Source organism: Bos grunniens, chromosome 8, assembly GCF_055505025.1.
Source record: "Bos grunniens cultivar Pamir isolate PY7600 chromosome 8, Bosgru_T2T1.0, whole genome shotgun sequence".
Taxonomy (NCBI): domain Eukaryota; kingdom Metazoa; phylum Chordata; class Mammalia; order Artiodactyla; family Bovidae; genus Bos; species Bos grunniens.
In genome coordinates this window covers 72042002-72054253 of record NC_141172.1, presented here as the reverse complement: position 1 = coordinate 72054253, position 12252 = coordinate 72042002, and the positions used below count along the sequence as shown (strand labels likewise).

The following is a 12252-nucleotide window of genomic DNA, read 5'->3' as shown; positions in this document are numbered from 1 at the left end:
TCTCTTGGGTCTTAGCTGGTAAAGAATCTGCCTGCAATGTCGGAGACCTGGGTTTGATCCCTGGGTTGGGAAGATCCCCTGGAGAAGGGAAAGGCTACCCACCCCAGTATTCTGGCCTGGAGAATTCCATGCACACTGTATAGTCCATGGGATTGCAAAGAGTTGGACACGACTGAGCAATTTTCACTTTCAGTTGCATCTCTACTTAGTGTATATATTTTTTCTTCTAATTTTTTGAACATATGAAAAATTATTATATAACTGTTCAGTCCTTGTCTACTAATTCTAACATCTGTATCAATTCTGTGTTGGTTTAGTTGATATATTTTCCTTCTCGACATGGGTCATATTTTCCTGTTTCTTTGCCTCCTTAAGAAATTTTAACAGGAAACTTAACGTCATGAATTTTACTTCATTTCATGCTGGATAGATTTGTATTCCTATAAAAATTCTTGGGCTTTATTTTGGTATACAGTCAAGTTACACAGACACAGTTTGATTCTTTGGTTCTTGTTGTTAAGATTTATTAGGTAGGACCAGCATGGTGTTTAATCTGGAGCTAGTTATTTTCCACCATGGAAGCGAGATTCTTCTGAGTGCTGTACTTAAAGCGCAATGAATTATGAGATTTTCCTGACTGGCTCTTAGGAACAAGCACTATTTTGAGCCTCAAGTCTGCTCAGTGTGCTCTTCCTATAGTCCAGCTCCTGTTCTCAGCCTGGAGTAACTGTCTCACAGGTTTATGCTGATTTTTATTCTGTTGGGTTCCTCTGTGACTGCTCCTCCTCTCTGGTACTCTGCCTGTGAATTCTAGCCACCTTGGACCCTATCCTCTGCCTTCTAATTTCTGGGAGTCTTCCATGGTCTATTTGGGGTCCCCCGCCTGATGCTGCTGCCTGAAATTGTTTTCAGGGCATAAACTAGTCAGTTACAGTGTTCATCTTATTTGTCTTTTCATCTCTCAGGGCTCACTCTTCTTTGCTGACTGATGTCCAGATGTACTCAAAATTTTGTTTTATCTATTTTTCCAACAATTAACAGTTATTTCAGTTGGGAGGTAAATCTAGTCCCTTTTACTCCATTTTAGAAATGTAAGGCTACATAAATATATTTTAAAATGGAAAAAATGTATGTTCTTAGAAGAATGCTATGCTATCGCTCACTCAGTCATTTCTGACTCTTTGCAACCCCATGGACTATAGCCTGCCAGGCTCCTCCGTCCATGGGATTTCCCAGGCAAGAATACTGGAGTGGGTTGCCATTTCCCTTCTCCTCTTAGAAGAATAGAACTTACCAAATTCAACTAAGCAACTGGGAAACATAAAGAGATATTTAGATACTAAATAAGTTGAACACAAATCTGTGCATAAAGTAATATCTGGATCAGATAGTTTTATAGGCAATATTTATAAATTATTTAAAGAGCAGATAATTCTAGTCTTCTATAAAATGTTCTAGAGAATAAACATGAAGGAATGTTCTCTACTTTATTTTGTTATACTAATATAGCTTTGACACCAAAACCATTCAAGGATAAAATGAGAAAAGAAAGTTTTAGACCAATCTTGCTATTAACTCAGATGCACAAATTCAAAATCTATCAAGGTTATCTATTTTAAAATATGAAATCTAATTATGTCATTTTTCTGCTTCATATTGTTCAATGGTTTGTCACCATATTTAGAATAAAATCTAAATTCCTTACCATGGCTTACAAGATTTGTTCCCTAATCCTCTTGCCCATACTTCCTCCTTTTTAATTATAGTGTCCTTCTTATACATCTAGTTCTTTTACAATTCAAAGATTTTACACTTAACTCTTCCCCCACCCCAGCCAGCTTCATTGCCTAGATCTTCATATGCTATGCTCCTAACACCATTTCTTTTTATTTTTTATTGAAGGATAATTGCTTTACAGAATTTTGTTGTTTCCTGTCAAACCTCAACATGAATCAGCCATAGGTGTGCATATATCCCCTCCCTTCTGAACTTCCCTCCCTCTAAGATTGATGCAGAGCCCCTGTTTGAGTTTCCTGAGCCATACAGCAAATTCCCGTTGGCTATCTATTTTACACATGGTAATGTAAGTTTCCATGTTACTCTTTCCATACATCTCACCCTCTCCACCCCTCTCCCCATGTCCATAAGTCTATTCTCTATGTCTGTTTCTCCATTGCTGCCTGTAAATAAATTCCTCAGTACCATTTTTCTAGATTCTGTATATATGTGTTAGAATACGCTATTTCTTTCTCTTTCTCACTCACTTCACTCTGTATAAAAACATATGAAACGCTTCATGACTTGTGTGTTATCCTGGCGCAGGGGCCCTGCTAATCTCTGTATCTTTCCAATTTTAGTATACGTGCTGCCAAAGCGAGCACTCTTAACACCACTTTGATTTAAGTTCAAGTATCCCCTCTCTGGGCTTCCCTGGTGGCTCAGATAGCAAAGAGTCTGCCCCCAATGCAGTAGACCTGGTTCAATACCTGGGTCAGAAAGATCCCCTGGAGAAGGGAATGGCTACTCACTCCAGTATTCTTGCCTGGAGAATTCCATAGACAGAGGAACCTGACAGGCTACAGTAGCCCGTGGGATTGCAAAGAGTCGGACATGACTGAGCATGCACACACATTGCCCCTTTAGAAATTTCTTTCCTGTTCACCTTATCTCAAGTATCCTCCACTTCTGCTGTCCTGTTTCTCTCTCTTCTTCCTTTACTTTATCTTCTTCAAGGAACATACTTATTACTATGTGGTTAGTATTTTTATTTATTTGTCTCTCTCACTCTTACTAGTATGTAAGTTCCAAGAGAAAAGGGACTTGTTCATTGTTATATTCCCAGCATCAAGAACTATGGTTGATTCATAATATGGTTTAAGTAAAATTTAGGTTGAATTAATGGATATCATGTTGTTGTTGTTGTTTAGTAACTCAGTTGTATCCGACTTTTTGTGACCCCATGGACTGCACCACGCCAGGCTCCTCTGTCCTTCACTGTCTCCCAGAGTTTGCTCAAATTCATGTCCACTGAGTAGTTGACGCTATTGAACCATCTCATCCTCTGTTGTCCCTTCTCTTTTGGCTTCAGTGGTTATCATACCTCCCAAATACTTGTTTCAAGGTTAAATATTATAAAGCTATATTTTTTCTTTACTTAAATAAATTAATATTGTGGGATGTTGGACTTCTCAGGCATTCCACTGGTTAAGAGTCTGTGCTTTCCCTGGTTGGGGAACTAAGATTCCACATGCCTTGGGGTGTGGTGAAAGGAAAAAAAAAAAAAGAATAAAAATGAAAAAAATATTGTGGGATGTTGTAGCATAAGTTGGTTAAGTGGAAGATTTAACTGTAACTTATGGTAAACTCTGATTCTTGAGAATTAGAGTAAACCATTGTCTTTAATTATTTTATGAAAATTTTCAAACATGCAAAATGGAGAGGATGATAAGCCACATACATTATATCCATTATGTATTTTAAATAATTATTGTGTTTTTGCCCCATTGGCTTAATCTACTTTCCTCCTCTCCTAAAGTGTTCTAAATGTACTTAAATATATATAATGGTCATTCTTTCTTCCATAGTTCAATGAACCTACAAATACAGATTTTTTTTTTTTACCTAACTACAATGACATTATTCATATATAGCATAATAAATAATAATTATTTGGTGCCTTCTGATACCCAAACCATCATCAGATGTCTTCAATTGTCTCAAAAATATTTTTACTTTATTTTTTTTTTCTCTAATTTTATTTTTAAACTTTACATAATTGTATTAGTTTTGCCAAATATCAAAATGAATCCGCCACAGGTATACATGTGTTCCCCATCCCGAACCCTCCTCCCTCCTCCCTCCCCATACCATCCCTCTGGGCCGTCCCAGTGCACCAGCCCCAAGCATCCAGCATCATGCATCGAACCTGGACTGGCAACTCGTTTCCTACATGATATTTTACATGTTTCATTACCATTCTCCCAAATCTTCCCACCCTCTCCCTCTCCCACAGAGTCCATAAGACTGTTCTATACATCAGTGTCTCTTTTGCTGTCTCGTACACCGGGTTATTGTTACCATCTTTCTAAATTCCATATATATGCGTTAGTATACTGTATTTATGTTTTTCCTTCTGGCTTACTTCACTCTGTATAATAGGCTCCAGTTTCATCCACCTCATTAGAACTGATTCAAATGTATTCTTTTTAATGGCTGAGTAATACTCCATTGTGTATATGTACCACAGCTTTCTTATCCATTCATCTGCTGATGGACATCTAGGTTGCTTCCATGTCTTGGCTATTATAAACAGTGCTGCGATGAACATTGGGGTACACGTGTCTCTTTCCCTTCTGGTTTCCTCAGTGTGTATGCCCAGCAGTGGGGTTGCTGGATCATAAGGCAGTTCTATTTCCAGTTTTTTAAGGAATCTCCACACTGTTCTCCATAGTGGCTGTACTAGTTTGCATTCCCACCAACAGTGTAAAAGGGTTCCCTTTTCTCCACACCCTCTCCAGCATTTATTATTTGTAGACTTTTGGATCGCAGCCATTCTGACTGGTGTGAAATGGTACCTCATAGTGGTTTTGATTTGCATTTCTCTGATAATGAGTGATGTTGAGCATCTTTTCATGTGTTTGTTAGCCATCTGTATGTCTTTTTTGGAGAAATGTCTATTTAGTTCTTTGGCCCATTTTTTGATTGGGTCGTTTATTTTTCTGGAGTTGAGCTGTAGGAGTTGCTTGTATATTTTTGAGATTAGTTGTTTGTCGGTTGCTTCATTTGCTATTATTTTCTCCCATTCTGAAGGCTGTCTTTTCACCTTGCTAATAGTTTCCTTTGATGTGCAGAAGCTTTTAAGGTTAATTAGGTCCCATTTGTTTATTTTTGCTTTTATTTCCAATATTCTGGGAGGTGGGTCATAGAGGATCCTGCTGTGATGTATGTTGGAGAGTGTTTTGCCTATGTTCTCCTCTAGGAGTTTTATAGTTTCTGGTCTTACGTTTAGATCTTTAATCCATTTTGAGTTTATTTTTGTGTATGGTGTTAGAAAGTGGTCCAGTTTCATTCTTTTACAAGTGGTTGACCAGATTTCCCAGCACCACTTGTTAAAGAGATTGTCTTTAATCCATTGTATATTCTTGCCTCCTTTGTCGAAGATAAGGTGTCCATATGTGCGTGGATTTATCTCTGGGCTTTCTATTTTATTCCATTGATCAATATTTCTGTCTTTGTGCCAGTACCATACTGTCTTGATAACTGTGGCTTTGTAGTAGAGCCTGAAGTCAGGTAGGTTGATTCCTCCAGTTCCATTCTTCTTTCTCAAGATCGCTTTGGCTATTCGAGGTTTTTTGTATTTCCATACAAATTGTGAAATTATTTGTTTGACTCATCCAAATGAGGACTCAAAAAAGAAGTCAGCAGAGATTTAGTTGTTCAGTGTTTAAAAAATATCCAGAACAATCTCCCACCACTGTCCTCCATGATATTTACTTGTTTCAAAGGTTGGGTCAGTTGTCCTGTAGGATGTCCCCTCTGGGTTTGTCTGCTTTTCCTAGCGGTGCCCTGTCACGTATCCTTCTGTCTCTCACAATTCCTGTAAACGGACGTTAGTTCTAGAGCTGGATTAGGTTCAGCTTTTGCCTTCTAGGCCAGAATACTTCATAGGCGATGCTGTGTGTTTTGTATTACATCACAGCAGGTCTGCTTGTTCAACCTTTACTGATGCTAAGATTGGTTACTTATTTCAATGGGTGATAACTTGATATCTTATTTGTAAGTTCCCCATCAAGTTCTCCTCTAATCACTTCACCCATGATGATGTTCGGCTGAATCAAACATTTCATGAGGGGTTGCAAAAGGATGATTTAAAAATTATTATATTTCCTCATTCATTGACTTGATATTTTTTGAAGAGAAAGATGTTTCCTTATCAACTAAAGCAATTTGGTTATCCTGAAATTAGGATAAATGTTGAATCTGTGTATTTTATTTGCCAGTCTTTGGGTTAAGAAGTCCATGCCTTAACTTTCCTACTTGTGCCTCAAGGGTCAGGTTTTTGTTTTTGATGTTGTTTTAATTTTCCTTTTCTTTCTATCATTAAGAACTATGAGTTTTAAAAAAATTCAATGTGTTTGAATCAATTGCTTTCAGTAAATTTTTAGATGCACAAATTATCCCATTCTTAATCAAAAGGAGTCACTTCATGTTGGTTTGGGTGCCCTTTGATGATGACCCTTTTGTCTTAGTTTCATCTTTAAAAGCTTTTGGTTTTTGTCATGAAAAATCTTTCTGAACTTGAGAAAAGTTTGAATTATAGATTTTTCATGAAGTCTCTTCCTTCCAGGTACGCATGGGAATTTGGACTAACTGTGAACAAAATGTTGCCAAGAAGATGTCCCTCTGGATTTCTTGTAGTGACTCATCTGCACATCAGCAATAGAAGTATTAGTATTTTCAATCTTTTTTTCTTCTGTGTGTTCAATGTTTTATTCAGTAGATATTTATTGAATGCTTAATATATTCTCTGTACTATTCTACTTGCTGAATAAACAACAATAACCAATCAAGTCAGACCTCCCGTTGATGTGAAATTTGCACTCTAATAAGAGAGATAGGAAACTAATAATATAAATAAATGAGTACATTATGTCTTAAACTGACAAATGGTAAGAAAAAAATAGCAGATAAGAGAGATAGAAAGTATGTGTATGAGAGTCAGTGAAGGAGTATTAAAATTTTAGATAGTGTGGCCAGAGCAGGCTTAATTGGGAAAATGGTATTTGGGTAAAAACGTGAAGGAAGTGAGGAAGCAAACCACATCGAAACCCAGGAGAACGTTCAGCCACAGTAACATGCACAGAGGTTCTACAGTAGGAACACGCTCAGTGTCACCAAGGACTGGCAAGACCAGTGTGGCTGGAACACAAGACGTAAGGGGAAGCAGGCAGAGGGGTCAAGAGTGATGATGTGAGCAGACCATGCAAAGCCTTTGGGTGGTCATGAGAGTATGTTTTTTGCTGATTTCTCACTACAGAGTGTCATTGGTCAAAGGCTCCCGTGGCTGTGTGCTCAAATCCACTGATGTTTCCTAGGGCTGCTTCCTTAGATGGCCAATAACCCCTATGTCCATTTCTTGGAGAAAACAAGGACTTGTGATGATGGACACTGGCCAATGAACTTGTCAAAATTTCTTTAAACTGAATTGAAGTCTAGGGTGCTTCTGCTATATCTTCCTTCCATTCCTCCATTCCTTCCTTAGAGAAGTAATTGCTTCCTGGTCTGATGGGTCTCTCAGATCTCTCTAGTTCCCTTCCCATTCTCTCTCACAAATATTTCCCCCAATAAAACTTTTGCACTTTTTTCAAGATTATTTTTTATTGTGGACTAATATACAAATCACAAAATTTAACATTTTGGACATTTTAAAGTATTCAGTTCAGTGCCATCAAGTTGTGCAAAGAGTCAGACATGACTGAGCACATGAATAGGATAGATAAATAATGTCCTATTCTCTACTCCCCCTGAAGAAGTGAAGTCACTCAGTCGTGTCCGACTCTTTGTGACCCCATGGACTGAGCCTACAAGGCTCCTCTGTCCATGGAATTTTCCAGGCAAGAATACTGGAGTGGGTTGCCATTTCCTTCTCCAGGGGATCTTCCCGACCCAGGGATCAAACCCAGGTCTCCCGCATTGCAGGCAGAAGCTTTACCATCTGAGCCACCAGGGAAGCCCCTACTCCCCCTGGGCACTGGTAATCACCATTCTACTTTCTATTTCTTCAGATTTGACAACTCTAGGTATCTCACATAAGAGTAATTATAAAGTACTTGTGTTTTTGTAAGTGGCTTATTTCACTTAACATAATGCTTTCATGGTTCATCCATGTTGTAGCATGTGTAAACATTTCATTATTTTCTAAGGGTTGAGTCATATTCTATTGATTATGAACACCATGTTTGTTTACCCGTTAACCCACTGATGGATACTTGGGTTTCTTCCACCTTTTGGCTATTGTGAAAAATGCTTCTGTAAGTATAAATGTACAGTCTGTTTACGTAAATGTCTGTTCAAGTCCCCGCTTTGAATTCTTCTGAGTATATACCTGGAAATGGAATTGCTGGATAGCATGGTAAATCTATTTTTATGTTGTGAGTAACAACCAAACTATTTTCCATAAGGATTGTACTGTTTTACACTTTCAGCAGTAGCATATGAGTATTCCAATTTCATGACATCTTAATCAACACCAGTTATTTTCTGTTTTTTTGGGTTTTTTGATAATAGTTATCTTGTGCTCAGTTGCTCAGTTGTGTCCAACTCTTTGTGACCCTTTGAACTATAGCCTGCCAGACTCCTCTGTCCATGGAATTATCCTGGCAAGAATACTGGAGTGGGTTGCCATTTCCTCCTCCAGGGGATCTTCCCAACCCAGAGACTGAACCCACATCTCCTGCATCTCCTAAATTGCAGGCAGATTCTTTACCCACTGACTCATTAGGAAGCAATAGTTATCTTGATGGGTGCAAATAAATATCTCACTGTGATTTAGATTTCTATTCCCCTATGATTAGAGATACGGAGAATCTTTTCAGAAGCTTATTGGCAATCTGTATATTTTCTTTGGAGAAATGCTTATTCAGATCTTTTGCCTATTTTTCAATAGGGCTTTGTTGTTGTTGCTATTGTTGAATTGTAGGAGTTTTTTACATATTGTGGGTATCAATCCCTTACCAGATAAATGATTTGCCAATATCTTCTCCCTCTCCATGGACTGGTTTTTGTTTCATTCTATTGACAGTGTCTTTTGATGTACAAAAGGTTTTTATTTTGATGAAGTCAAATTCATTAATTTTTTCCTAGTTTATGCTTTTGGTGTCATATTCATGAAACCATTGCCAAAGTCAGTGTCATGAATCTTTCCTTTCATATTTTCTTCTAAGAGTTGTATAGTTTTAGGTTTTACATTTAGATCTTTAACTCATTCTGAGTTATTTTTTGTATATGGTGTAAGGTAAAAGTTCAACTATTTTTCTGGCATATGTATATCCCATTTTCCCAAAACCCTTTGTTGAAAATCCTGTCCTTTCCCCCATTGAATAATCTTGACATTCTTATCAAAAATTATTTGATTTCATATATGGCAATTTGTTTCTGGACTGTTTTCTATTCCTTTGGTTTATGAGTCTGTCTTTATGATAGAACCATACTGTTCTGACTACTGTATCCCTGTAATAAATTTTGAAATCAGGAAATGTAAGATCTCTAACTTTATTTTTCTTTTTCAAACTTGTTTTGGTTATTCAGAGCCAGTTAAAATTTCATACGAATTTTAGGATGGATTTTTCTACTTCTGCAAAAACATCATTGAGATTTTGATAGGGCTCACATTAAATGTGTAGATCACCTTAGATAGTATGGACAATAGTGTCTTCCAATCCATGAACATGAGAGGTCTTTGCACTGACTGGTGCCTCATTAATTTTTTTCAGCAGCCTTTTATAGTTTCTGTACACAAATCTTTCACGCTGTATTATTCAGTATTCTACCCGCCCCCACCCATGTATGGAGAGATCGATATCAATAGATAGAAAAACACACACAGAAATTGGCTCAAACAATGATGGAGGCTGGCAAGTCCCAAGGTCTGCAGAGTGAGTTAGAAAGCTAGAGACTCAGGAGAGCCAGTGGCTTAGTTTTCACTTAAATCCCAAAGTCTAAGAACCAGTACTGAAGATGGCTTCAGTTCAGTTCAGTTCAGTCGCTCAGTTGTGTCCAACTCTTTGCAACCCCATGACAGGGGCAGCACGCCAGGCCTCCCTGTCCATCACCATCTCCCGGAGTTCACTCAAACTCATGTCCATCGAGTTGGTGATGCCATCCAGCCATCTCATCCTCTGTCGTCCCCTTCTCCTCCTGCCCTCAATCCCTCCCAGCATCAGAGTCTTTTCCAGTGAGTCAACTCTTTGCATGAGGTGGCCAAAGTACTGGAGTTTCAGCTTTAGCATTAGTCCTTCCAAAGAACACCCAGGACTGATCTCCTTTAGAATGGACTGGTTGGATCTCCTTGCAGTCCAAGGGACTCTCAAGAGTCTTCTCCAACACCACAGTTCAAAAGCATCAGTTCTTTGGCGCTCAGCTTTCTTCACAGTCCAACTCACATCCACTGGAAAAACCATAGCCTTGACTAGATGGACCTTTAGTCCAGTTCAAAAGTTGTAAGCCTTAGACTCAGGAATAGCAGATGTTTCAGTTCAAGTTTGGAGGAAGGGAAAAAAGTTAATGTCTCAGTTTGAAAGAAGCAGGAAGAATTCTTTCTTGCTTGCGGGTTAGTAGGCCTTTTTGTTCTATTCAGGCCTTCAACTGATTGGATGAGTTCCACCCACATTAAGGAAGGGAAAATGCTTTACTAAGTCTACTGATTCAAATGTTAATCTCACCCAGAAACACTACTATATACACACTCAGAATCATGTTTGATCAAATATCTGGGCCTCTTGTGACCTACTCAAGTTGACACATAAAGAGAACCATCACAAAGGACTTCTTGGTGGTCCAGTGGCTAAGATTCCCAATGCAGGGGGCCTAGGTTCAAAGTTTGGTCAGGGAACTAGAGCGCATATGCTGCAACTAAGATCCTGCATGCTGTAACTAAGACCTGATGCAGCCAAGAAAAAGATCCTTCTTAAAAAAAAATTAACCATCACCATATATGTGCATATGTGCATGTCTATACATTGATTACAATTAACGTAAGTATTATCTAGAATACTTTTCTAGAACACATTACTTGCTCTGAAAGAAAGGGCTTGCAAAGTGAAGTGGATTCATATAGCTGAATGACTTTATTAACTTAGAGAAATGAGGATGTACATACAGCAAGAGTTAACCTCCAGAGTTAACTTTTTGCTTAACTGTTCTGTATCAAATGATCAGATTAATCACAGATTGTAGACTTCTAAATAATCTAAATTCCCTTTCTAACTTATTTGCATGCAATAACTTTTTCTTTAGTGTAGAGTTTTGTGATCTATGATATGGCTCATGAAAGGGTTTAAGGAAGAAATAAACAGTGGTCAATTTATGTGGACCTGGGTGTGTGCCCCACTGTGGATCTTTTGAGGTAGAAATACAGTTTAGTTTTGTGACGGCCACATGGGAAACTGCAGCAGAACTCTAATTAGAGATTATTCTCTCTATTTCATAAATGAGAAATCAAGTTGTGTAAATTTTCCGAAGGCTATTCTACAAGTTAATAATAGAAGCAAGGATATGATTTAGCAGTTAGACAAATACTCCACTGCAGTCCGTATTCTTTCCCGGTTTTGATTTAATGACTTTGACCTCATGTTCAATGAAAGATCCTGGCTTAGCAAATAACTCTGCAGAAACCATTTCATGATGCCAATTAAGTTTTTCCTGGCTGCCTTTTTGTTCTCTTTCTTATATTAATAACAACTTCCACACCAATTTCTTTAAAGAGGTTCATTCAGGTTATATATAGCTGCTCCAGGTGTTACACAGCTGTCAAAACTTAGAAGCTATAAGTTCTTAGGAAGCATACTGTGGCTTGTCCTCTGCTGAGAAACAGCTAGAACCAAGATGCCTATATTCCGTGTAATGTCAGTAACATTTTTTTCCTATTTTGAAAGCAATGTTCGTCATTGTAGAAAACGATAAAAGCAAAGATAATAAAAAATTACTTGTAATCCTCCAAACAGATACCACTGTTAAAATTTTCCAGTCATTTATTCTATGCTTATTTTAAACATATATTGGCAAAATGGGTGTATGCACACATGTGCACACACACTACAGTAATGCACTGTTCTCTATGTACTCATTTTTGCTGTGGAATAATTCATGTTTAAAAATAGATTTAAATAGATATGCAAAGAGCATTTCAGATAATTCAATAATTATAATAACTTACCAACAAATTTGTAAACATTTCTTTGTAATTATCTTTGCAATGTAGACAATATATTTTATAACTTTGGGGTTTTGACAGAAAACAGATTTATTTTTATTATCTGAAAAAGTACAGATTTTATACGGTGACAATCATGCCTTCACTCACTCATTCAAAAAATGTTTACTGCACATGAGGTGTGTGCAAGACAACGTGAGAAGGGAACAGAGTGGAATTTTCTTCAACAATCTAGTGACTACCCTAACACTCAGTGCTAAAGAGCTTTCTTTTCTATTTTTATTGATACGTAATATATTTTAGAGCTTCCCTGGTGGCTCAGA

General features: G+C 37.7%; 1 protein-coding gene and 1 non-coding gene across 12 annotated transcripts in view; one reads left to right on the top strand and one right to left on the bottom strand.

The window, feature by feature from the left end:
• LOC147367400 (uncharacterized) overlaps nucleotides 1–6569 on the top strand; it is a 47724-nt gene extending 41155 nt beyond the window's left edge. For all 11 annotated transcript variants that reach the window (XM_086416497.1, XM_086416493.1, XM_086416494.1 and 8 more), the window contains one exon: nucleotides 6347–6569. In XM_086416497.1, the coding sequence (XP_086272623.1) occupies nucleotides 6347–6369 (23 nt within the window). In that variant the 3' untranslated portion in view covers nucleotides 6370–6569. The remainder of the gene's footprint in view (nucleotides 1–6346) is intronic.
• Nucleotides 2279–2381, bottom strand: LOC147367401 (U6 spliceosomal RNA). The gene has a single exon (XR_015132232.1). It is a non-coding gene; the product is annotated as a U6 spliceosomal RNA (small nuclear RNA).
• Nucleotides 6570–12252: the final 5683 nt, after the last annotated feature.